The sequence below is a fragment of the Physeter macrocephalus genome, chromosome 13 (genome assembly GCF_002837175.3).
Source record: "Physeter macrocephalus isolate SW-GA chromosome 13, ASM283717v5, whole genome shotgun sequence".
Lineage (NCBI taxonomy): Eukaryota > Metazoa > Chordata > Mammalia > Artiodactyla > Physeteridae > Physeter > Physeter macrocephalus.
Window position 1 is genome coordinate 33,931,259 of NC_041226.1, and position 24,504 is coordinate 33,955,762.

General features: G+C 35.0%; 1 protein-coding gene across 1 annotated transcript in view; it reads right to left on the reverse strand.

Annotated features, from left to right (window-relative positions):
* Positions 1–24,504, reverse strand: part of DIAPH3 (diaphanous related formin 3) — a 565,759-nt gene that overhangs the window by 353,300 nt on the left and 187,955 nt on the right. The window contains exons 10-14 of the mRNA XM_055089317.1: positions 19,227–19,333; positions 18,823–18,941; positions 17,872–17,988; positions 4,789–4,907; positions 1,997–2,061 (exon numbers count right to left, since the gene is read on the reverse strand). Coding sequence (XP_054945292.1) covers positions 1,997–2,061; positions 4,789–4,907; positions 17,872–17,988; positions 18,823–18,941; positions 19,227–19,333 — 527 coding nt within the window. The remainder of the gene's footprint in view (positions 1–1,996; positions 2,062–4,788; positions 4,908–17,871; positions 17,989–18,822; positions 18,942–19,226; positions 19,334–24,504) is intronic.

Genomic DNA, 24,504 nt, shown 5'->3' on the forward strand with positions numbered 1-24,504 from the left:
TTTACAATAGCCAGGTCATGGAAGCAACCTAAGTGTCCATCAACAGATGGATGGATAAAGAAGATGTGGCACATATATACAATGGAATATTACTCAGCCATAAAAAGAAACGAAATTGAGTTATTTGTAGTGAGGTGGATGGACCTAGATTCTGTCATACAGAGTGAAGTCAGAAAGAGAAAAACAAATACCGTATGCTAACACATATATGTGGAATCTAAAAAACAAAAATAATGGTCATGAAGAACCTAGGGGCAAGATGGGAATAAAGACACAAACTTACTAGAGAATGGACTTGAGGACACGGGGAGGGGGAAGGGTAAACTGGGATGAGGTGAGAGATTGGCATGGACATATATACACTACGAAATGTAAAATAGATAGCTAGTGGGAAGCAGCCACATAGCACAAGGAGATCAGCTCAGTGCTTTGTGACCACCTAGAGGGGTGGAATAGGGAGGGTGGGAGGGAGACACAAGAGGCAGGAGATATGGGGATATATGTATATGTATAGCTGATTCACTTTGTTATAAAGCAGAAACTAACACACCATTGTAAAGCAATTATACTCCATAAAGATGTTTAAAAAAAAGGAAATTTAAACTATCTAGGATGCATTCAAATCAAACACTTGAAAGTTTGCTACTACTTTCCCACGATGAATTGAAGTATTTACTGAGCTTGGAATACAGAGTCAGTGGGGTGAAAGGTCACCATACAACAAAAACATCTATCAACTGGAACACCTATGACATTTAATTTAAAGGATCTATTAATGTGTTTCCCCCTGTAAACTTAGTTGCTTCGCAGCAATGGCGATATCATATCCACAGCTGTAATCCAAGCCTGCAGCCAAAGGCCTGGGAGATAACATCCTCTCACTAAGTATTTGGTGAAACTTAGGACTTCTTGGACAGGATACTTACAAAGTTTTTCATAAGTTACAAATAACTTATGAAAGTGTCTACCATTTGCAAGTTATGTTTTATCTTAAAAGTCTATAAAAAATGTACAATTCTCTCAAGATTCATGTAGGGCCTGACACGTCAAAAATGTAGACTCTCTGGCACAGTGCCTAACTCAGTGTAAATGTTCCTTTCGTATGTGTTCATTGAGATGGTGGTAGCAGTAATTACCATGATTCCTTGAATGTGAGGAACCAGCCCTAAGAATTCAAATCAGAGTGACTACTTAAAATGTAAAGAATCCAACAACAAAAAATAATAATAAAATTTTAAAGTAAAATTTTAAAAACAGAGAAAAAGTCTAATAGATACCCATTAAGTAGAGATAAAAGCACAAAACACTACCTTAAAGAAAAGTGGGGAATGGCTAGATTGTCAGCAATACTATTGGCCAGAAACAAATGAAACTGCTGACATTCAATACTTTTTATCTATGAAAATGACAATTTTATGTGGTTCCACTTAGTCTAATGAAGTAACTTTAATCAAAACAGAAAGCAAGTTAAACTTTTTCTCTCAAAATTTTTAGACATAATTTCAATCTTAAGGGCCTAAATTATATGATGTCTTGAGAAATACTCCAATCTTAAAATGCTGACTGTGTACATTGTCAATCATTTATTCATTCAACTCATTCAAAGAATATGTTTTAGTTCTCAGTCCAGGAATTGTTCTAGGTGCCAGGATAGTGAATAAAGCAAACACAAATCCCTCATAAAGTTTATTCCAGAGGGAGAAATAGACAAGACATTCGCATATACACACACAGATACCTAAATGATGCAACATGTCAGATGGTCATACAACAGTAGAAAAAACAAGAAAAGAAGCACAGGGAGGGTCAGAGTTGGGAGTGGGGAGTTTAAATGTTTAAATATAATGGTCCAGGAAGTCCTCCTCAGAGAATGGCATTTGTGAAAATACCTGAAGGAGGTAAAGAAGGAAGTGAGAAGAAGGCACAGAGTCCATGAGGCAGAAGCAGAGCTGCAGGAGCCCCCATATAGTCTTGCAAAGTTAGTCAAATTACTTACTTTCTTGTTAAGTTCTGATGCTTTCTCTTCAAACTCTTCTAGTTTCACCTGATCTATGCAAATATCTAAAATTGCAATGACAAAATTTTTTTTAATTCATTGTTACTTTAAAAGTTTAGAAAGAAAAAAATCATAGAGAAAAATTAGAAATAGTGTCAGTAATAAAATACACAAAATAGTGACACATATAATGTTGGAATGGAGAAGGATTTTCTAAGCATGATACCAAGGTCACAAAATATAAGGAGAAAGATAAACCCAATTACAATTCTAACCTTGTATTAGGCAAAAGGAGGAGGGAGTTCAACTGTAACATACAATGCTGAAAGGTTGCTATCCTCAATTCATAAATATTTTGAAAAAAGAGGAGAAGAGGATAGTCAATACCAACTAGGAAAATGTGCAAGAGTAATGAGCCGAAAATTAGGAATAAAAAAATTAAAAATTGCTAAATCGTTAGAACAGATACTTGATTTTCCCTAGTAATAAGAAAATGTAAAAAGTTTTAATGAGAAATAAGCAAAGATTATATGATCCCTAATGTCAAGTATTGGAGATAGCACAGGGAACCCTACTCTCCTAAAAACAGTGGAAGTATAATTAAGGAACTTTGCTGATGAGAAACTATGCAATATGTACTAAAACTTAAAATTAATATTTTCTTTCACCCAGTAATGTATTTCTAGGACTTTGCCTTTACACCCAGTAATGTAGTTCCAGGACTTTGCCTTTAAGCAAGAATAGTCATTAAAATATTATGTTAGCAAAAAACTGCAAATAACGTAAATGTCCACCAATAATAGATTGACTAATAAGCTCTGATATGTATCCACATGATGGGATACTTTGCAGGAGAAGTAATTCATACTATGAATGAATTCATTATGGATGTCTCATGAATGTACTGTATCCCTTCTTTCTTTTTATAATGAAAGTAATAATGAACATGGTTTAAGAAAATATACCACAGAACAAGTTAGGAGAAGCAAAAGTCAACCAAATCATTGCATCCAAAACTCAGTCCCGCTTCCTAAATGCTTCCTCTTACAGCTCTGGTGGTTAGCTTCCTAACTCTAAATAAAGTGTGTACACCATTATTTTCTGATTTAACTATTTAGGACATTATAGATAACTTCCTACTATGAAATAAGAAAACACTGTTTCCCATCTAATCCCAATTTCTGATAATTTTACTTTCATTTGGCTGGCTCTGTAGCACTAAATTAATACTTAATCCTCTGATTCTTGTTGCACAGACAGCATCTCTTGAATCCCTCTTTTAATATATGGAGTTATCTGTGCCCTATACTTTCCAATAGTATTTAAGTCTTCTGCATTGTGTCTATAAGTTTATTCTAAACATTTACAATAAATAAACACAATGAACTCCTATAACTATGTAACATGTTTCACTTATATAGCCAAGAAGTATTCAAAGATTACATAGTATTTCCTTCTCAAGAATTCAATGTCAAAACCTCTCACCTACTCAAGAAAAAATATTCCTAATGTCCAGGTAGAAAAAGTTTTCTCTTCAGACACTATTCAGAATCATTCCACATTTTAGTTTGCTACATATTTAGAGCATATTTTTCTTCATTTCTATGTCCCTCCCACCCCCAGGAACTCCTAATTTCTTCTCTCCTGCAGAGAGAAACAAGTATTCACTTTATCAGTCTCACTAGTATTACCTACTCCTTTCTCGTTCTATACATTCCACACTTCTTCCTGAACTCAAATATTATATGAAGAAACAACAACTTCACGCAAATAATAGATATTCCTTTTTAATGCTAAACCAAGGTTTGACATATGGTAACTTCTTAAACATTAGTTACAATGTGGAATCAGGTATGATGTCAATGACCATTTTGTACTCTGTTACTTTTAAATCATTTAGACACATCAAGCCCTGGTCATTTGGGAAAGAGTTGTTTGCAGAGTCATGCAGATCCTCCAAATGGTGACACATCTCATCATACAATATCAAAATAATCAGATAGGGTAATACCACCACTGATCTCATCAGAAAAAAAATTTAGAACTGCAAAGCTGCCAAGATGATGGTAGCAAGTACAAGTTTTCCAAAACTCAAATATTTACTTGAATATTCCAATTTTATCATTGGTAACATATTTTATCATTTTCATTGAAGTTACAGACACATTTTATTTCATTTTTAGGAAAGTGTGTGCCAAACACTCACATCTGAGTAGCCACAATTTGTATGACAATCCTTTTTTCAAAGTTAAAAAAAAAAAAGCAGGCATTTCGGCTGGCAACTCAGACGATTACACAAGTATTTCCTATTGGACTCTGGTTTGCAGCACAAGGGATTCACACACACAATATATTGAATATTGAATATATTCACACAGAATTATTGAAATGATGTGTGTGCAAAGGTAAATATTTAATAAAATTAACATTTTCTTAGTTCTTTATCAAGGACATTCTTAAATAAAAAATGGCACTTTTTTTGTTTCATTTCTTTTGTTTTACTGAGAATAAAGAATCCCATGGCTACTAACACAGTTTGGTGCCACTGCCTTGATTCACAACAAAGTACCAGCAGTTTTCCCAATATTGCTCTGAAAATATCAATAGAGTTAAAGTGGCAAATAACTGTCTCAGTATTGTTATGAAAATAGTTTTGACTATTAGGACCTCCTGAAAAGGTATCCAGGACCCTCTGGAGTCTACAGGCCACACTGTGAGAAACAACACTCTAGCACTAACCCATGGGTAAGGGACATAAGATATTTCCTTTTATATAACAGAGAAACACTCACCAACAAACTGACTTAAATCTAAGTCTAGTCTTTTTCGATATGTGAAGTCTGGATCCATCCCATCTCTATGCAGTACAATCTGGGATACACACTCATCAATTAATTTGAAGTACTGTTGCCTAGAACCAAGGAAAAGAATAAATGTACACTCTATTAGTGTAACTTTACATCAAAACAAAATATTTCAGGAGCTTGATTTCTAGTTCAGTAATATACAATTGTATAGTTTCAACAGTTGACATATAGATTTAACATGGGAGTGAGAGTAAATACAACTGCCACTTTCCTTCTAATGATTTTAACACATTATATTTTTTATGATCTTTTAGCTATAAATACAGTGTGCTTTAAAGATCATTTTCTTACAATAGGCAGAATCTTGACTTAATTAGTAGGCAGTAAGAAAGAGAATATTAAAATGAAGTGATATGTACTTAAAAGCAGTCCTCAGCAGAGATCATCAACCTATCACTGTACCATACTGAAAAAGCTACCATTAATTCATTTTACTAATACAAACCAAAAGATATATTTTCTAAAAAATTATCTGGAAGGTTCTTAAATCCATACAGTTCACTGTTTTTAGAATGTTTGTGATACTGTGAATTATAAACAATATCAAATGAATGTTCCTTACTCAAAAGAAAGCTAGAAAAATTCAGTATAACAATTTTTGTCCAAAATTTAAATTTAATTAAAATCCCCAAATAGGCTTCACGTGTTAGTACAATTAAGTTCAATCCACCTGTGTTAGTAATAAGCTAAAAAAATCCCTTAAAACTCAAGCCAACAAACGTGAAAGAAATATCCAGAAGATTTTACAAACAAAACCAAACTACAGTGATAGAGAGAGTGATAGAGAGGGTGGGTAATATTCTAATGAGTACAGTCCTCCATCCGAACCACCACTTAGGACTATTTCTTCTCAATGACTTTTTGCATAGTTTTCCTCTCCAACCCCTTCTCACCACGTATGTGACGATGCCTCCAGCTACTTGAGATTTCCTTCCCTGTATACTATGACCTACTGCCCTGGACCTATTTACCTGGTACCTAATAAACCATCCATTATGCTGAAGAAAATTCACTACAGCTTAACATTAGCAAATCAGACAATGTTCATTAATTGTCATAGAGTAAAAATATTCAAGACATAGTGTTCTTGGATACAGATTAAAGCAAGAAGGTATTATCAATGCTTTCCTCAATTTTCTCAACTTCTTTCAATGAAATAATCTCCCATTCTCTAATATTTTAGCTATAATAACCACATTTACACTTGAGGTACATAAATTGCACACACGTTTCTATCTATGACATTTAAAAACTGAGATGACGCACTCTGTCCCTTTTTTTACTCTTATTTAATGTTATCTTGATGTTGTTTTAATAAAAACATGGCTTAAATTAACACAAGCTACTGTGTGTAATTTTTTTAAAAAACATAATGTCATTGTTTTCTCACTTCCACCACCCTAAATTATGAGCTCATTTATAATGTAGCTGAAAATTCATGCAAAAACTCTTTCAGTAAGGCAATACTAGTAAAGAACAATGTAGTTCTGTATTCTAGAAATGTAAATCTAGAAAATAATCTCTATGAGTGATATTGGTAAGGTAATGAATATGTCAAAGGAATATGTAAACAACCTAATTAAGGGATAAACATAAATATCATTACTTCATTAATAAAAGTCATTTTTGTTGGAGAATATTTTGAAATCACCTTCACTTTCTCTGCAGTTTTTTTTTTTTACCAAATATCAGAAATTATCTCCCATGCACATTCAACTAAGATGCTATTTTGCACACAATAAGCCATTAATAATTTGTTACAGAATTGAATTTGATCTTCTATCCATCTTCCAATTATCTTACAGCATTGGATTTTTCTTGGGGACCTTTGATGTACATTCTCCAATCGAGTTCCATTTCAGTAAAATTTCCTTTTGTTCCAGATGTGAAAGTAAGCAAAGATTTTAATTTTCCCATCCACTAATTCTTTTAAATGACAATATTTTGCATTCTACAATGAAAATTAACTTATAAAAACTTCAAAAATTGTATTTATTAATGTCAATATTAATTTTAAATGTTCATCAGTCAAAAATGTTCAGATAACTGAATATTTCTGAAAGGTGAAATCTAGGTCCATTCGAGATAGTAAAACCGAAAAATGAAGGTAAAACCAAAAGAACAAGTTTATGAATCTTGGACTACACAGCAAAAAGAGTAAAATTTACTGTATGTTAATTAAAAGGATGAATATATCATAAATATATTATATAAGTGACCACAATTCTGACTCTATCTTGTAATAAATGTATACTCACTATAAGAATCAACAACAACAATAATAGTAAGAAATAATTGAGAATTTTGGAACATAGGAAAGAATCGATGGGGTCATCTTAACTACAGCAGTCATGGGAAGAATTCTGCCTTCATAGCAACCATATCTGGAACAAAGACCAAGGGCGTCGGGCTTAAAGAGCCAAGAAAGAAGGCAACATAGAGGAGTATCAAACTTAAAAGGTGCTACTCAAAAAATGACCAAACTAGATGAACTTCTATGCCTCACTAATGTCACTTTGGTAATGCTACAATGTAATATTTCTTTAGACTCTTGATTCCACTAAAGGGAAAAGCTCGCCTGAGTGTGCCCCACTACCGTTGTGCTTTTTAATCTGTTTTGAAGTTAGACACAACCACATGCTCCCCAGAACACAGATGAAGGGATTAAATAACCCCCTTTGTAACACCGTAGACACATTCAACGCTTCAAAAGCAAACAGCAGTCTTAAATTCTTGGAAATTCAAGCGGCAAAAAATCAGAGGTTGACAGGACCCGCCACACAGGTATCAAGAAAAGGTTGGGGCTACTTTAGAATAAATGGAAGTTCCAAGTTTATTTTTAGGTAAATCTTCAGGAGAGTACAGTATTACAATTAGTGGGGCACCTATGATACTTAAAAATATTATTAATCAAATATTAGTATTTTTTATCTAGCATTTATGAAGTGGTTAAACATTTAAAGTGTCTTATTTTAATAAAATATGAGAAAGAAGCAAATGAAGTCTCAAAACAGGTTCCTGAACTCTATTTTAGAATACCACTGGGATTTCCCAATTCTACAAAGGAAAGAGGTAGGGTGGATGATCTGTACTCATCTCGAAGAACCTAAAGTTTTACCATGTTTAGACTTTTATTCTATTCACTTGTTAGGTACATCAGAAACCTAAATTGCACCCTCTGACACCACGTAGAGGACACAGCCTGAATGAGACTGTCTAGCAACTCCTTCTACTTGAAATTAGAGTAAGAAAAGACATACTACCCATAGTATTTGAGAATAAAATTTCAGCAAAATTAAATTAAAGGTGACCAAAATGGTTTTTTATTCAAAGATCTCAGCTTCCTTCATAAAACAGTAACAAAAGAGTTAAGAGGGTATAGAGAACATTTATTGAGCATACACCATATGCCAGATAGTTGGCTAGGAGTCTCACTCATGTTACCATTTTAATCTTCATAACAATCCAGCAGCTTAAGTGTTACTATCCATATATAACTACAGATATACATGGATAAACAATTATTTTCTTTAAACGATTTGTTACGCTCGAGATGTCTAGGATATAATCAAACTTGAAAAGTCATTTGTCTAGCTTTCTGATACATTAGCAACATTAAACACAACTGTATTATTAAGGAACTTGATAGCTACTTAAACACTAATAAAAGTGATGTTTAGTATCTGCCATTCCTAATGCCTAGGGACTAACCAGAAAACATTATTCATCACACAGTAAACTAGTAATTTGTTGCTAGTTTGCATTTTTATTCAGCTGAAAAGTTGTAACCAAGAATCTGCTGGAGCTTAGAAAGTAATAGTAATATCATTTTGTACCATCTTCTACCTAAATATATGCACAGAGGAAACAGCACATTCTATGAATCAATATTATGAAAGAAATACAAAACTTAAAAATATTTGCTTGCCCAAATCAAACATCAGGTGAATTTCACAATTAATAGAATTTTATTAGTGAAACAAAATATTAGAATATAGCTTCCTCTTACCTTATAAAATAATCATTTCGAATCAGCAAAAGATGCTGCAGAATTGAAATGAAATATCCCTCGGCTCTGGTTTCCTTAACTGTGTTCCACACCATGTTGTGAAGATCATTCACTTCAGTAAACTGATTAAGGAATATGTGGATTTATTTATCCTCTATACCGAACAACTGCAATAATGTGACACGGAATCTGCTCTGTAAGGCTTCGAAAGATTACTGTGTATCTTAGCCTAAAATAGGCATCATATATACTCAGCATATAATAAAACACATGTAGTTAGGAATGAGAATAGAGGGAAAACTATGTGCAAATGACAACTTGACCTGACACTTCCTGGCTTCTCCTCTACAATCAACTCCAACCAATATTCCTCTCTTGAGCCAAGATACTGCTGGCAGAAAGAGTAGTGGGCAGCTGGTTGTGAATGAAGTCTTTGGGTTCTGGGGGAGCCGTGACCAAGAGGGCTGGTGCCAGGCATTACCTACCATGCAGCAGCCCCAGTGGAAGACAGAAAGGTGGCAGATCTCTGGACGAGCACAGATATCTGCAGAGGCACAGAATTAACAAAGGCTCATATGAGGATACACCCAAGGTACAGGGTAGGAACTAAACAGCAGGCTAGGGGCACCTATTCCTAATGATGAAGGTACTAGGGGGAGGGGAAGTGCCAAACAAAAAGAACAGATTGTACATGTATACATAAGAGGCTTGTCTAAAAAGCATCCATTTGTAGATTATAACATCCATTTGCATATGCATGTATTCACAAAAACACATAAACTAATAAAATAAAAAAGGTTTATACAAACATCCTTCTGATTCAATAAAGGTTTGATTTTATATCGTTTATCTAGAAATGGCTTCAGAAGTTTAATATTTTATGGGGTGGGGGCTGTTTAAGGGTTAGCAGTAATTTTACATATTTGATTAGACTTCAGAACAAAAGGATATTCAAGTTCAGCTCTAATATCTTCGAGACGATGGAAGAACTCAATCAAATCTTCTTCCTTATGCTCGTCAAAGACTTTAAGTTGGATATCCAGGCCATCATTCTTAATACGTTTTAAATTCTAGAGATATTAAATAGGAATTATAAGGAATGGTTTTGTTTTTAACAATGCAAAAAATTAATGAAAAACATAAACAATAAACCAACCATTCAACTTGATTTACAGCATTCAAACACTTAAAGTGTTAAATAATACTCAAACCTTATCATCTATTTCAAAACTAGATTTTATATTCAAGCCTTTTTTCCCACAGATAAATTATTCTTGAAGGTAATTTATCTAAATTTCCCCCTACTCAGTACTTCTCTAATTTAAATATTAATAAGGAGACTGCAGGGCACTTACTGGCAATATCTCTTTCAATCCACAACGCATAAATTCATTTCTGATGTGAAGCCTGAAGTCCAAATCATCAGGAGATGTAACAAGGGCATTGATAAGCTGCATACATGCTACCTACAATAAATTACACAGCAAGACTTAGACTTGGATTCTGACATTAAAGAAAGAGTAATAGAACTGAAACATCAAGGCTGTGTTCCAAGTATTATCAAATATCTTCTTTCACAGGTGAGTCTATTAAAACAATAATTTGTATGTAAAATATTTTAGTCAATTATAAATTAGACAAGAAATATAGTTTCAGTGGAATTTTTAATTCACTCCAACCAAAAGTTAAGTTCTTATCCAAAAATATCATTCCATACACATAAGACATAAACTGAACACACACTAGTTGAAAAACTATAAATATCCTTAGATAGATCCTATCCTAAAATAGGATAATAAAATAATTTCCCATTCATCAAGAGGAACCCAAAGACTTTAAGTCAACGAGAGTTAACAAAGGCCTGAAACTAGTTAATGGGGTTGTTATAACCAAAAATTATATTATGAACATTGCACAGCTAATTACTAGAAGTTAACTTATCAGGCAATGGTTCCTACATTTTGACAAAAATTCAGCTTACTGTGTGTTACACTTATTAAGAAAACATAAAGAAATAACATAGCTAACTAAATGCTTTAGTATATAACTTAAATGGTGAAAATTAAAAATCGCTGTATTCTCTCATTCATATTTAACACTCCAACTTTCAACCTGGATCTCCTTTTTTTTAAATCCCTGGCTGAATTATATCTTTCATTATCCAAAATCTATATAATGGAAGCAAAAGAGGTTGCTTCTAGAGAAGCAAAGAATTCTTTGCTGTTGTTGATGATGCTATTTTTCTAAGTCCACATTCTACCAAAATCTAACAAGAAAGACCAGCTTACTGATCAATGTGTTTAACCTCATGCTGTTCCCTAAATTGTCCTTTCTCCATCCCTTAAGGCAAGGTTTATATGAATTTAAAATGCCATTTTGGGATTAAGACACCAACAGGGGTCTCAGTTCCCGCTGGTTGAAATATATTGTAATTGTTCTATTTGATATCTAAACACTAAAATCTGGCCTGCATGCCTCTACTGTCAAAACTTGAAAGAGAGGGAAAAGGAAAACATATTTAAAAGAAAAAAAGAAAAAACTTAAAACGGCGTCTACCTTTCCAGTACAGGTTCACTCAGCTGTAACCAGTTCATGTCAGAAAGTCAAGTTTAAAATGCTTTCTTTCCACTTCCTTGCCAGTCATTATCCAATACCCACAAATGCTTTTTTCAGCATTTTAAAAGATCTCAAACAGCATACAAATAATTAAATTAGCATACTAATTTAATTTCTCTACGTTCAGAGAAATTAAATTAGTATTAGTCACCAGGTTTCCAGGAAAAGATTCAAATTATAGACAACTCAAAGAAAGCAGCAAAAATAAACAACATAAAAATTAGCAGCAAATATCACCTAAATGGAAAGTTGATATGTGTAGAATAATATTAGCATGAAATTGAGGAGAAAGAAGGGAAAAGAATCATCCAAATTATTCCCAGGAAACGTTTTAAAAGGCAATTTTTCATAAAAGGAAAACTAGTAACTGACTTAAGCTGAAACAAAGAATTTAATTCTTAAGGATCCCTTCCCAATTGTAACAGTAATTTGCCACTATCATGACCTACAACCACTCTTTGATTAATTTATATCATGTAAACATATGTCTTCATACAGTAAAATGTACTGATTTATGTCCTTACAGATAAAACATTCTATAATCAAGGTAAAGACCAAAGAGTTCCTTCTAGGTTTCTAATACATATAATGAGACATTTACACATTTTTTATCACATGATTTCACACTGGTATAGCATACCAGCATAAGTGGGAGCCAATCTGGCATCTATCCCATATAACTCAATTTCTAGAGACAGTAGAAAAGGCTCAGGAACTAAAAAGGTAAAATAGGACATGTTGCCTACCCTAGTGAAGATAAGTATGTTCAGTAACACAAATATACTATGTACTGTAAGAGATGTGTTCAGTATATGATGAGAATGTGGAGACAGTAAATAAAAACAAGGACAGCTAAGGAACAGTGCTGACTCTTAAGGATTAATAGGGAGACAGCCAGATGAAAAGGAGGATCAAGATGTTTAAAGCAGAGCAATTTACATGTTCAAAGATCTGGGCTCTTTTGCTGAATTACAAGGAATTCAGATTTCCCGAGCAGTTTGTAAGGCCAGAAGTGGGAGAGCAGGGGAAGGACTCAAGAAAGATGAAGCCAGACAGATGAGGCACAGCTTCATGTGCCGAATCAGAACTTTCTGACTCAGCTGGAAATAGGGGAAATCATAAAGGATTTTATGCAGAGGAGCGGCGATAATAGAGGTAATAGACTCAAGTTAAGAAGCTATCATACAAGTAGTTTCGTTGAGCAATGAGGAGGTCTTGAAAAACATTTGATGGCTGGGTGAACATTCGGTTGAGGCAAAAGAAAAGAATTTACAAGTCCTCCCACCTTCGTTGTTCAACTAGATAGGAGGTGGGATCATTAACAGAGACATAAAATGCAAGGAAAGAAACAAATTTCAGAGGAGAATAGGATAAATCCTGCTTTTAAAATTCTGAGATTGAAATGTACATTAGGAATCATACATTCATTTAAGAAATTAGTTAGTGAATGCTAGAATATTAACAGAAGCTCAAGGAAATAATGAAATTGTGATATTCATCATAAAGAATTAATCACCATGTTCTGTTTGATGTTCCAAAAATGTAGCATATATGATGTCCATTAATTTGCATTAATTATGCCATACTAACAGTTTCAACAGCAGGCAAAAGCTACCTTCCTCTGGAACTGACCAGGGTAAGAAAACAAGAGTTTCTGTCCTCCTGGGAGCATCCTAACTTATCTGAAGGTTCTATCTTTGGGCACCAGACCTTCTCTGTTTACTAGCTCATGCATTTCATTCCTTCCAAGCCTGTTAATGATGTCTACTAAGCACTTCTTGGTGCTAGGGATGCAGCTATGAAATGAAAAAGACAGAAATAACTACTATAGAAAGAGAGGAGGCAAGATTGAATCCACAGTTCGAATTGCCTGGGCAATTCAAAGGCTGACATTTATTAAGATAGGAAAAAAAATCAGCACAAACAGAGGAAACAGGCTTGGGAAAAAAGATCAGGACTTACGTTCTGGAGATGTTAAGTTGGAAATATTGTCTATTATTGATCCTCACTGAAAAAACTAGAAAAGTTAATTGGATATTGGAGATTCCAGTTGGAGAAAGAGATTACCATAGCATTTGTATGTAAAAACCAAGATCTTAGATGGAATCACCGAAAGAGTAGTAAAGAGAGAGAGAAGAGGTACAAGAAATGATTGGGAGAAACGACAGAAATAACTACTATAGAAAGAGAGGAGGCAAGATTGAATCCACAGTTTGAATTGCCTGGGCAATTCAAAGGCTGACATTTATTAAGATAGAAAAAAAATCAGCACAAACAGAGGAAACAGGCTTGGGAAAAAAGATCAGGACTTACGTTCTGGAGATGTTAAGTTGGAAATATTGTCTATTATTGATCCTCACTGAAAAAACTAGAAAAGTTAATTGGATATTGGAGATTCCAGTTGGAGAAAGAGATTACCATAGCATTTGTATGTAAAAACCAAGATCTTAGATGGAATCACCGAAAGAGTAGTAAAGAGAGAGAGAAGAGGTACAAGAAATGGTTGGGAGAAACGGGAGCGAGCCATGGCTATCAGCACGGACCCGAGACGGGCATGAGACGCTAAGCCCGCTGCTGCAGCCACCAAGAAGCCTATGTGCGAGCACAGGTCACTATCCACACGGCCCCTCCCAGGAGCCTGTGCAGCCAGCCACTGCCAGGATCCGTGATCCCAGAATCTTGACTTAATTAGTAGGCAGTAAGAAAGAGAATATTAAAATGAAGTGATATGTACTTAAAAGCAGTCCTCAGCAGAGATCATCAACCTATCACTGTACCATACTGAAAAAGCTACCATTAATTCATTTTACTAATACAAACCAAAAGATATATTTTCTAAAAAATTATCTGGAAGGTTCTTAAATCCATACAGTTCACTGTTTTTAGAATGTTTGTGATACTGTGAATTATAAACAATATCAAATGAATGTTCCTTACTCAAAAGAAAGCTAGAAAAATTCAGTATAACAATTTTTGTCCAAAATTTAAATTTAATTAAAATCCCCAAATAGGCTTCACGTGTTAGTACAATTAAGTTCAATCCACCTGTGTTAGTAATAAGCTAAAAAAATCCCTTAAAACTCAAGCCAACAAACGTGAAAGAAATATCCAGAAGATTTTACAAACAAAACCAAACTACAGTGATAGAGAGAGTGATAGAGAGGGTGGGTAATATTCTAATGAGTACAGTCCTCCATCCGAACCACCACTTAGGACTATTTCTTCTCAATGACTTTTTGCATAGTTTTCCTCTCCAACCCCTTCTCACCACGTATGTGACGATGCCTCCAGCTACTTGAGATTTCCTTCCCTGTATACTATGACCTACTGCCCTGGACCTATTTACCTGGTACCTAATAAACCATCCATTATGCTGAAGAAAATTCACTACAGCTTAACATTAGCAAATCAGACAATGTTCATTAATTGTCATAGAGTAAAAATATTCAAGACATAGTGTTCTTGGATACAGATTAAAGCAAGAAGGTATTATCAATGCTTTCCTCAATTTTCTCAACTTCTTTCAATGAAATAATCTCCCATTCTCTAATATTTTAGCTATAATAACCACATTTACACTTGAGGTACATAAATTGCACACACGTTTCTATCTATGACATTTAAAAACTGAGATGACGCACTCTGTCCCTTTTTTTACTCTTATTTAATGTTATCTTGATGTTGTTTTAATAAAAACATGGCTTAAATTAACACAAGCTACTGTGTGTAATTTTTTTAAAAAACATAATGTCATTGTTTTCTCACTTCCACCACCCTAAATTATGAGCTCATTTATAATGTAGCTGAAAATTCATGCAAAAACTCTTTCAGTAAGGCAATACTAGTAAAGAACAATGTAGTTCTGTATTCTAGAAATGTAAATCTAGAAAATAATCTCTATGAGTGATATTGGTAAGGTAATGAATATGTCAAAGGAATATGTAAACAACCTAATTAAGGGATAAACATAAATATCATTACTTCATTAATAAAAGTCATTTTTGTTGGAGAATATTTTGAAATCACCTTCACTTTCTCTGCAGTTTTTTTTTTTACCAAATATCAGAAATTATCTCCCATGCACATTCAACTAAGATGCTATTTTGCACACAATAAGCCATTAATAATTTGTTACAGAATTGAATTTGATCTTCTATCCATCTTCCAATTATCTTACAGCATTGGATTTTTCTTGGGGACCTTTGATGTACATTCTCCAATCGAGTTCCATTTCAGTAAAATTTCCTTTTGTTCCAGATGTGAAAGTAAGCAAAGATTTTAATTTTCCCATCCACTAATTCTTTTAAATGACAATATTTTGCATTCTACAATGAAAATTAACTTATAAAAACTTCAAAAATTGTATTTATTAATGTCAATATTAATTTTAAATGTTCATCAGTCAAAAATGTTCAGATAACTGAATATTTCTGAAAGGTGAAATCTAGGTCCATTCGAGATAGTAAAACCGAAAAATGAAGGTAAAACCAAAAGAACAAGTTTATGAATCTTGGACTACACAGCAAAAAGAGTAAAATTTACTGTATGTTAATTAAAAGGATGAATATATCATAAATATATTATATAAGTGACCACAATTCTGACTCTATCTTGTAATAAATGTATACTCACTATAAGAATCAACAACAACAATAATAGTAAGAAATAATTGAGAATTTTGGAACATAGGAAAGAATCGATGGGGTCATCTTAACTACAGCAGTCATGGGAAGAATTCTGCCTTCATAGCAACCATATCTGGAACAAAGACCAAGGGCGTCGGGCTTAAAGAGCCAAGAAAGAAGGCAACATAGAGGAGTATCAAACTTAAAAGGTGCTACTCAAAAAATGACCAAACTAGATGAACTTCTATGCCTCACTAATGTCACTTTGGTAATGCTACAATGTAATATTTCTTTAGACTCTTGATTCCACTAAAGGGAAAAGCTCGCCTGAGTGTGCCCCACTACCGTTGTGCTTTTTAATCTGTTTTGAAGTTAGACACAACCACATGCTCCCTGGAACACAGATGAAGGGATTAAATAACCCCCTTTGTAACACCGTAGACACATTCAACGCTTCAAAAGCAAACAGCAGTCTTAAATTCTTGGAAATTCAAGCGGCAAAAAATCAGAGGTTGACAGGACCCGCCACACAGGTATCAAGAAAAGGTTGGGGCTACTTTAGAATAAATGGAAGTTCCAAGTTTATTTTTAGGTAAATCTTCAGGAGAGTACAGTATTACAATTAGTGGGGCACCTATGATACTTAAAAATATTATTAATCAAATATTAGTATTTTTTATCTAGCATTTATGAAGTGGTTAAACATTTAAAGTGTCTTATTTTAATAAAATATGAGAAAGAAGCAAATGAAGTCTCAAAACAGGTTCCTGAACTCTATTTTAGAATACCACTGGGATTTCCCAATTCTACAAAGGAAAGAGGTAGGGTGGATGATCTGTACTCATCTCGAAGAACCTAAAGTTTTACCATGTTTAGACTTTTATTCTATTCACTTGTTAGGTACATCAGAAACCTAAATTGCACCCTCTGACACCACGTAGAGGACACAGCCTGAATGAGACTGTCTAGCAACTCCTTCTACTTGAAATTAGAGTAAGAAAAGACATACTACCCATAGTATTTGAGAATAAAATTTCAGCAAAATTAAATTAAAGGTGACCAAAATGGTTTTTTATTCAAAGATCTCAGCTTCCTTCATAAAACAGTAACAAAAGAGTTAAGAGGGTATAGAGAACATTTATTGAGCATACACCATATGCCAGATAGTTGGCTAGGAGTCTCACTCATGTTACCATTTTAATCTTCATAACAATCCAGCAGCTTAAGTGTTACTATCCATATATAACTACAGATATACATGGATAAACAATTATTTTCTTTAAACGATTTGTTACGCTCGAGATGTCTAGGATATAATCAAACTTGAAAAGTCATTTGTCTAGCTTTCTGATACATTAGCAACATTAAACACAACTGTATTATTAAGGAACTTGATAGCTACTTAAACACTAATAAAAGTGATGTTTAGTATCTGCCATTCCTAATGCCTAGGGACTAACCAGAAAACATTATTCATCACACAGTAAACTAGTAATTTGTTGCTAGTTTGCATTTTTATTCAGCTGAAAAGTTGTAACCAAGAATCTGCTGGAGCTTAGAAAGTAATAGTAATATCATTTTGTACCATCTTCTACCTAAATATATGCACAGAGGAAACAGCACATTCTATGAATCAATATTATGAAAGAAATACAAAACTTAAAAATATTTGCTTGCCCAAATCAAACATCAGGTGAATTTCACAATTAATAGAATTTTATTAGTGAAACAAAATATTAGAATATAGCTTCCTCTTACCTTATAAAATAATCATTTCGAATCAGCAAAAGATGCTGCAGAATTGAAATGAAATATCCCTCGGCTCTGGTTTCCTTAACTGTGTTCCACACCATGTTGTGAAGATCATTCACTTCAGTAAACTGATTAAGGAATATGTGGATTTATTTATCCTCTATACCGAACAACTGCAATAATGTGACACGGAATCTGCTCTGTAAGGCTTCGAAAGATTATTGTGTATCTTAGCCTAAAATAGGCATCATATATACTCAGCATATAATAAAACACATGTAGTTAGGAATGAGAATAGAGGGAAAACTATGTGCAAATGACAACTTGACCTGACACTTCCTGGCTTCTCCTCTACAATCAACTCCAACCAATATTCCTCTCTTGAGCCAAGATACTGCTGGCAGAAAGAGTAGTGGGCAGCTGGTTGTGAATGAAGTCTTTGGGTTCTGGGGGAGCCGTGACCAAGAGGGCTGGTGCCAGGCATTACCTACCATGCAGCAGCCCCAGTGGAAGACAGAAAGGTGGCAGATCTCTGGACGAGCACAGATATCTGCAGAGGCACAGAATTAACAAAGGCTCATATGAGGATACACCCAAGGTACAGGGTAGGAACTAAACAGCAGGCTAGGGGCACCTATTCCTAATGATGAAGGTACTAGGGGGAGGGGAAGTGCCAAACAAAAAGAACAGATTGTACATGTATACATAAGAGGCTTGTCTAAAAAGCATCCATTTGTAGATTATAACATCCATTTGCATATGCATGTATTCACAAAAACACATAAACTAATAAAATAAAAAAGGTTTATACAAACATCCTTCTGATTCAATAAAGGTTTGATTTTATATCGTTTATCTAGAAATGGCTTCAGAAGTTTAATATTTTATGGGGTGGGGGCTGTTTAAGGGTTAGCAGTAATTTTACATATTTGATTAGACTTCAGAACAAAAGGATATTCAAGTTCAGCTCTAATATCTTCGAGACGATGGAAGAACTCAATCAAATCTTCTTCCTTATGCTCGTCAAAGACTTTAAGTTGGATATCCAGGCCATCATTCTTAATACGTTTTAAATTCTAGAGATATTAAATAGGAATTATAAGGAATGGTTTTGTTTTTAACAATGCAAAAAATTAATGAAAAACATAAACAATAAACCAACCATTCAACTTGATTTACAGCATTCAAACACTTAAAGTGTTAAATAATACTCAAACCTTATCATCTATTTCAAAACTAGATTTTATATTCAAGCCTTTTTTCCCACAGATAAATTATTCTTGAAGGTAATTTATCTAAATTTCCCCCTACTCAGTACTTCTCTAATTTAAATATTAATAAGGAGACTGCAGGGCACTTACTGGCAATATCTCTTTCAATCCACAACGCATAAATTCATTTCTGATGTGAAGCCTGAAGTCCAAATCATCAGGAGATGTAACAAGGGCATTGATAAGCTGCATACATGCTACCTACAATAAATTACACAGCAAGACTTAGACTTGGATTCTGACATTAAAGAAAGAGTAATAGAACTGAAACATCAAGGCTGTGTTCCAAGTATTATCAAATATCTTCTTTCACAGGTGAGTCTATTAAAACAATAATTTGTATGTAAAATATTTTAGTCAATTATAAATTAGTCAAGAAATATAGTTTCAGTGGAATTTTTAATTCACTCCAACCAAAAGTTAAGTTCTTATCCAAAAATATCATTCCATACACATAAGACATAAACTGAACACACACTAGTTGAAAAACTATAAATATCCTTAGATAGATCCTATCCTAAAATAGGATAATAAAATAATTTCCCATTCATCAAGAGGAACCCAAAGACTTTAAGTCAACCAGAGTTAACAAAGGCCTGAAACTAGTTAATGGGGTTGTTATAACCAAAAATTATATTATGAACATTGCACAGCTAATTACTAGAAGTTAACTTATCAGGCAATGGTTCCTACATTTTGACAAAAATTCAGCTTACTGTGTGTTACACTTATTAAGAAAACATAAAGAAATAACATAGCTAACTAAATGCTTTAGTATATAACTTAAATGGTGAAAATTAAAAATCGCTGTATTCTCTCATTCATATTTAACACTCCAACTTTCAACCTGGATCTCCTTTTTTTTAAATCCCTGGCTGAATTATATCTTTCATTATCCAAAATCTATATAATGGAAGCAAAAGAGGTTGCTTCTAGAGAAGCAAAGAATTCTTTGCTGTTGTTGATGATGCTATTTTTCTAAGTCCACATTCTACCAAAATCTAACAAGAAAGACCAGCTTACTGATCAATGTGTTTAACCTCATGCTGTTCCCTAAATTGTCCTTTCTCCATCCCTTAAGGCAAGGTTTATATGAATTTAAAATGCCATTTTGGGATTAAGACACCAACAGGGGTCTCAGTTCCCGCTGGTTGAAATATATTGTAATTGTTCTATTTGATATCTAAACACTAAAATCTGGCCTGCATGCCTCTACTGTCAAAACTTGAAAGAGAGGGAAAAGGAAAACATATTTAAAAGAAAAAAAGAAAAAACTTAAAACGGCGTCTACCTTTCCAGTACAGGTTCACTCAGCTGTAACCAGTTCATGTCAGAAAGTCAAGTTTAAAATGCTTTCTTTCCACTTCCTTGCCAGTCATTATCCAATACCCACAAATGCTTTTTTCAGCATTTTAAAAGATCTCAAACAGCATACAAATAATTAAATTAGCATACTAATTTAATTTCTCTACGTTCAGAGAAATTAAATTAGTATTAGTCACCAGGTTTCCAGGAAAAGATTCAAATTATAGACAACTCAAAGAAAGCAGCAAAAATAAACAACATAAAAATTAGCAGCAAATATCACCTAAATGGAAAGTTGATATGTGTAGAATAATATTAGCATGAAATTGAGGAGAAAGAAGGGAAAAGAATCATCCAAATTATTCCCAGGAAACGTTTTAAAAGGCAATTTTTCATAAAAGGAAAACTAGTAACTGACTTAAGCTGAAACAAAGAATTTAATTCTTAAGGATCCCTTCCCAATTGTAACAGTAATTTGCCACTATCATGACCTACAACCACTCTTTGATTAATTTATATCATGTAAACATATGTCTTCATACAGTAAAATGTACTGATTTATGTCCTTACAGATAAAACATTCTATAATCAAGGTAAAGACCAAAGAGTTCCTTCTAGGTTTCTAATACATATAATGAGACATTTACACATTTTTTATCACATGATTTCACACTGGTATAGCATACCAGCATAAGTGGGAGCCAATCTGGCATCTATCCCATATAACTCAATTTCTAGAGACAGTAGAAAAGGCTCAGGAACTAAAAAGGTAAAATAGGACATGTTGCCTACCCTAGTGAAGATAAGTATGTTCAGTAACACAAATATACTATGTACTGTAAGAGATGTGTTCAGTATATGATGAGAATGTGGAGACAGTAAATAAAAACAAGGACAGCTAAGGAACAGTGCTGACTCTTAAGGATTAATAGGGAGACAGCCAGATGAAAAGGAGGATCAAGATGTTTAAAGCAGAGCAATTTACATGTTCAAAGATCTGGGCTCTTTTGCTGAATTACAAGGAATTCAGATTTCCCGAGCAGTTTGTAAGGCCAGAAGTGGGAGAGCAGGGGAAGGACTCAAGAAAGATGAAGCCAGACAGATGAGGCACAGCTTCATGTGCCGAATCAGAACTTTCTGACTCAGCTGGAAATAGGGGAAATCATAAAGGATTTTATGCAGAGGAGCGGCGATAATAGAGGTAATAGACTCAAGTTAAGAAGCTATCATACAAGTAGTTTCGTTGAGCAATGAGGAGGTCTTGAAAAACATTTGATGGCTGGGTGAACATTCGGTTGAGGCAAAAGAAAAGAATTTACAAGTCCTCCCACCTTCGTTGTTCAACTAGATAGGAGGTGGGATCATTAACAGAGACATAAAATGCAAGGAAAGAAACAAATTTCAGAGGAGAATAGGATAAATCCTGCTTTTAAAATTCTGAGATTGAAATGTACATTAGGAATCATACATTCATTTAAGAAATTAGTTAGTGAATGCTAGAATATTAACAGAAGCTCAAGGAAATAATGAAATTGTGATATTCATCATAAAGAATTAATCACCATGTTCTGTTTGATGTTCCAAAAATGTAGCATATATGATGTCCATTAATTTGCATTAATTATGCCATACTAACAGTTTCAACAGCAGGCAAAAGCTACCTTCCTCTGGAACTGACCAGGGTAAGAAAACAAGAGTTTCTGTCCTCCTGGGAGCATCCTAACTTATCTGAAGGTTCTATCTTTGGGCACCAGACCTTCTCTGTTTACTAGCTCATGCATTTCATTCCTTCCAAGCCTGTTAATGATGTCTACTAAGCACTTCTTGGTGCTAGGGATGCAGCTATGAAATGAAAAAGACAGAAATAACTACTATAGAAAGAGAGGAGGCAAGATTGAATCCACAGTTTGAATTGCCTGGGCAATTCAAAGGCTGACATTTATTAAGATAGAAAAAAAATCAGCACAAACAGAGGAAACAGGCTTGGGAAAAAAGATCAGGACTTACGTTCTGGAGATGTTAAGTTGGAAATATTGTCTATTATTGATCCTCACTGAAAAAACTAGAAAAGTTAATTGGATATTGGAGATTCCAGTTGGAGAAAGAGATTACCATAGCATTTGTATGTAAAAACCAAGATCTTAGATGGAATCACCGAAAGAGTAGTAAAGAGAGAGAGAAGAGGTACAAGAAATGATTGGGAGAAACGGGAGCGAGCCATGGCTATCAGCACGGACCCGAGACGGGCATGAGACGCTAAGCCCGCTGCTGCAGCCACCAAGAAGCCTATGTGCCAGCACAGGTCACTATCCACACGGCCCCTCCCGGGAGCCTGTGCAGACAGCCACTGCCAGGATCCGTGATCCAGGGACAACTTCCCCGGGACAACGCACGATGCGCCACAGGCTGGTGCAACGTCACGCATTGTCTATTATTGATCCTCACTGAAAAAACTAGAAAAGTTAATTGGATATAGGATATTCCAGTTGGAGAAAGAGATTACCATAGCATTTGTATGTAAAAACCAAGACCTTAGATGGAATCACCGAAAGAGTAGTAAAGAGAGAGAGAAGAGGTACAAGAAATGGTTGGGAGAAACGGGAGCGAGCCATGGCTATCAGCACGGACCCGAGACGGGCATGAGACGCTAAGCCCGCTGCTGCAGCCACCAAGAAGCCTATGTGCGGGCACAGGTCACTATCCACACGGCCCCTCCCAGGAGCCTGTGCAGCCAGCCACTGCCAGGATCCGTGATCCAGGGACAACTTCCCCGGGACAACGCACGATGCGCCACAGGCTGGTGCAACGTCACGCTGGCCTCTGCCACTGCAGGCTCGTCCCGCATCCGTATCCCTCACTCCCCCGGGCTTGAGTGAGCCAGAGCCCCCGAATCAGCTGCTCCTTTAATCCCGTCCTGTGTGAGCAAAGAACAGACGCCCTCAGGCGACCTACACACAGAGGCGGGGCCAAAGCCAAAGCTAAACTCCAGAAGTTGTTCGAACAAAGAAGAGAAAGGGAAATCTCTCCCAGCAGCCTCAGAAGCAGCGGATTAAATCTCCACAATCGACTTGATGTACCCTGCATCTGTGGAATACCTGAATAGAAAACGAATCATCCCAAATTGAGGAAGTGGACTTTGGGAGCAAGATATATTATTTTTTACCCCTTTTTCTCTTTTTGTGAGTGTGTATGTGCATGCTTCTGTGTGACATTTTGTCTGTATAGCTTTGCTTTCACCATTTGTCCTAGGGTTCTAACCGGCACGTTTTTTTCTGTTTGCTTGTTTTTTGTTTGTTTTTTGGGTTTTTTTTACTTTTTAAAATTATTCTTCTTAATAATCATTATTTATTTTATCCCCTTCCTTCCTTCCTTCCTTCCTTCCTCACTTCCTCCCTTCCGTGAGTGTGTATGTGCATGCTTCTGTGTGACATTTTGTCTGTATAGCTTTTCTTTCACCATTTGTCCTAGGGTTCTAACTGGCCCGTTTTTTTCTGTTTGCTTGTTTTTTGTTTGTTTTTTGGGTTTTTTTACTTTTTAAAATTATTCTTCTTAATAATCATTATTTATTTTTATTTTAATAACTTTATTTTCTTTCATCCTACTTTATGTTATCCCCTTCCTTCCTTCCTTCCTTCCTCAGTTCCTCCCTTCCTCCCTTCCTTCCTTCCTTTCTTTTTTCTCCCTTTTATTCTGAGCCGTGTGGATTAAAGGCTCTTGGTGCTCCAGCCAGGCGTCAGGGCTATGCCTCTGCGGTGGGAGAACCAACTTCAGGACACTGGTCCACAAGAGAACTCCCAGCTCCACATGATATCAAATGGCGAAAATCTCCCAGAGATCTCCATCTCAACACCAAGACCCAGCTTCACTCAACGACCAGCAAGCTACAGTGCTGAACACCCTATGCCAAATAACTAGCAAGACAGGTCTACAGCCCCATCCATTAGCAGAGAGGCTGCCTAAAATCATAATAAGGCTACAGACACCCCAAAACACACCACCAGACGTGGACCTGCCCACCAGAAAGACAAGATCCAGCCTCATCCACCATAACACAGGCACTAGT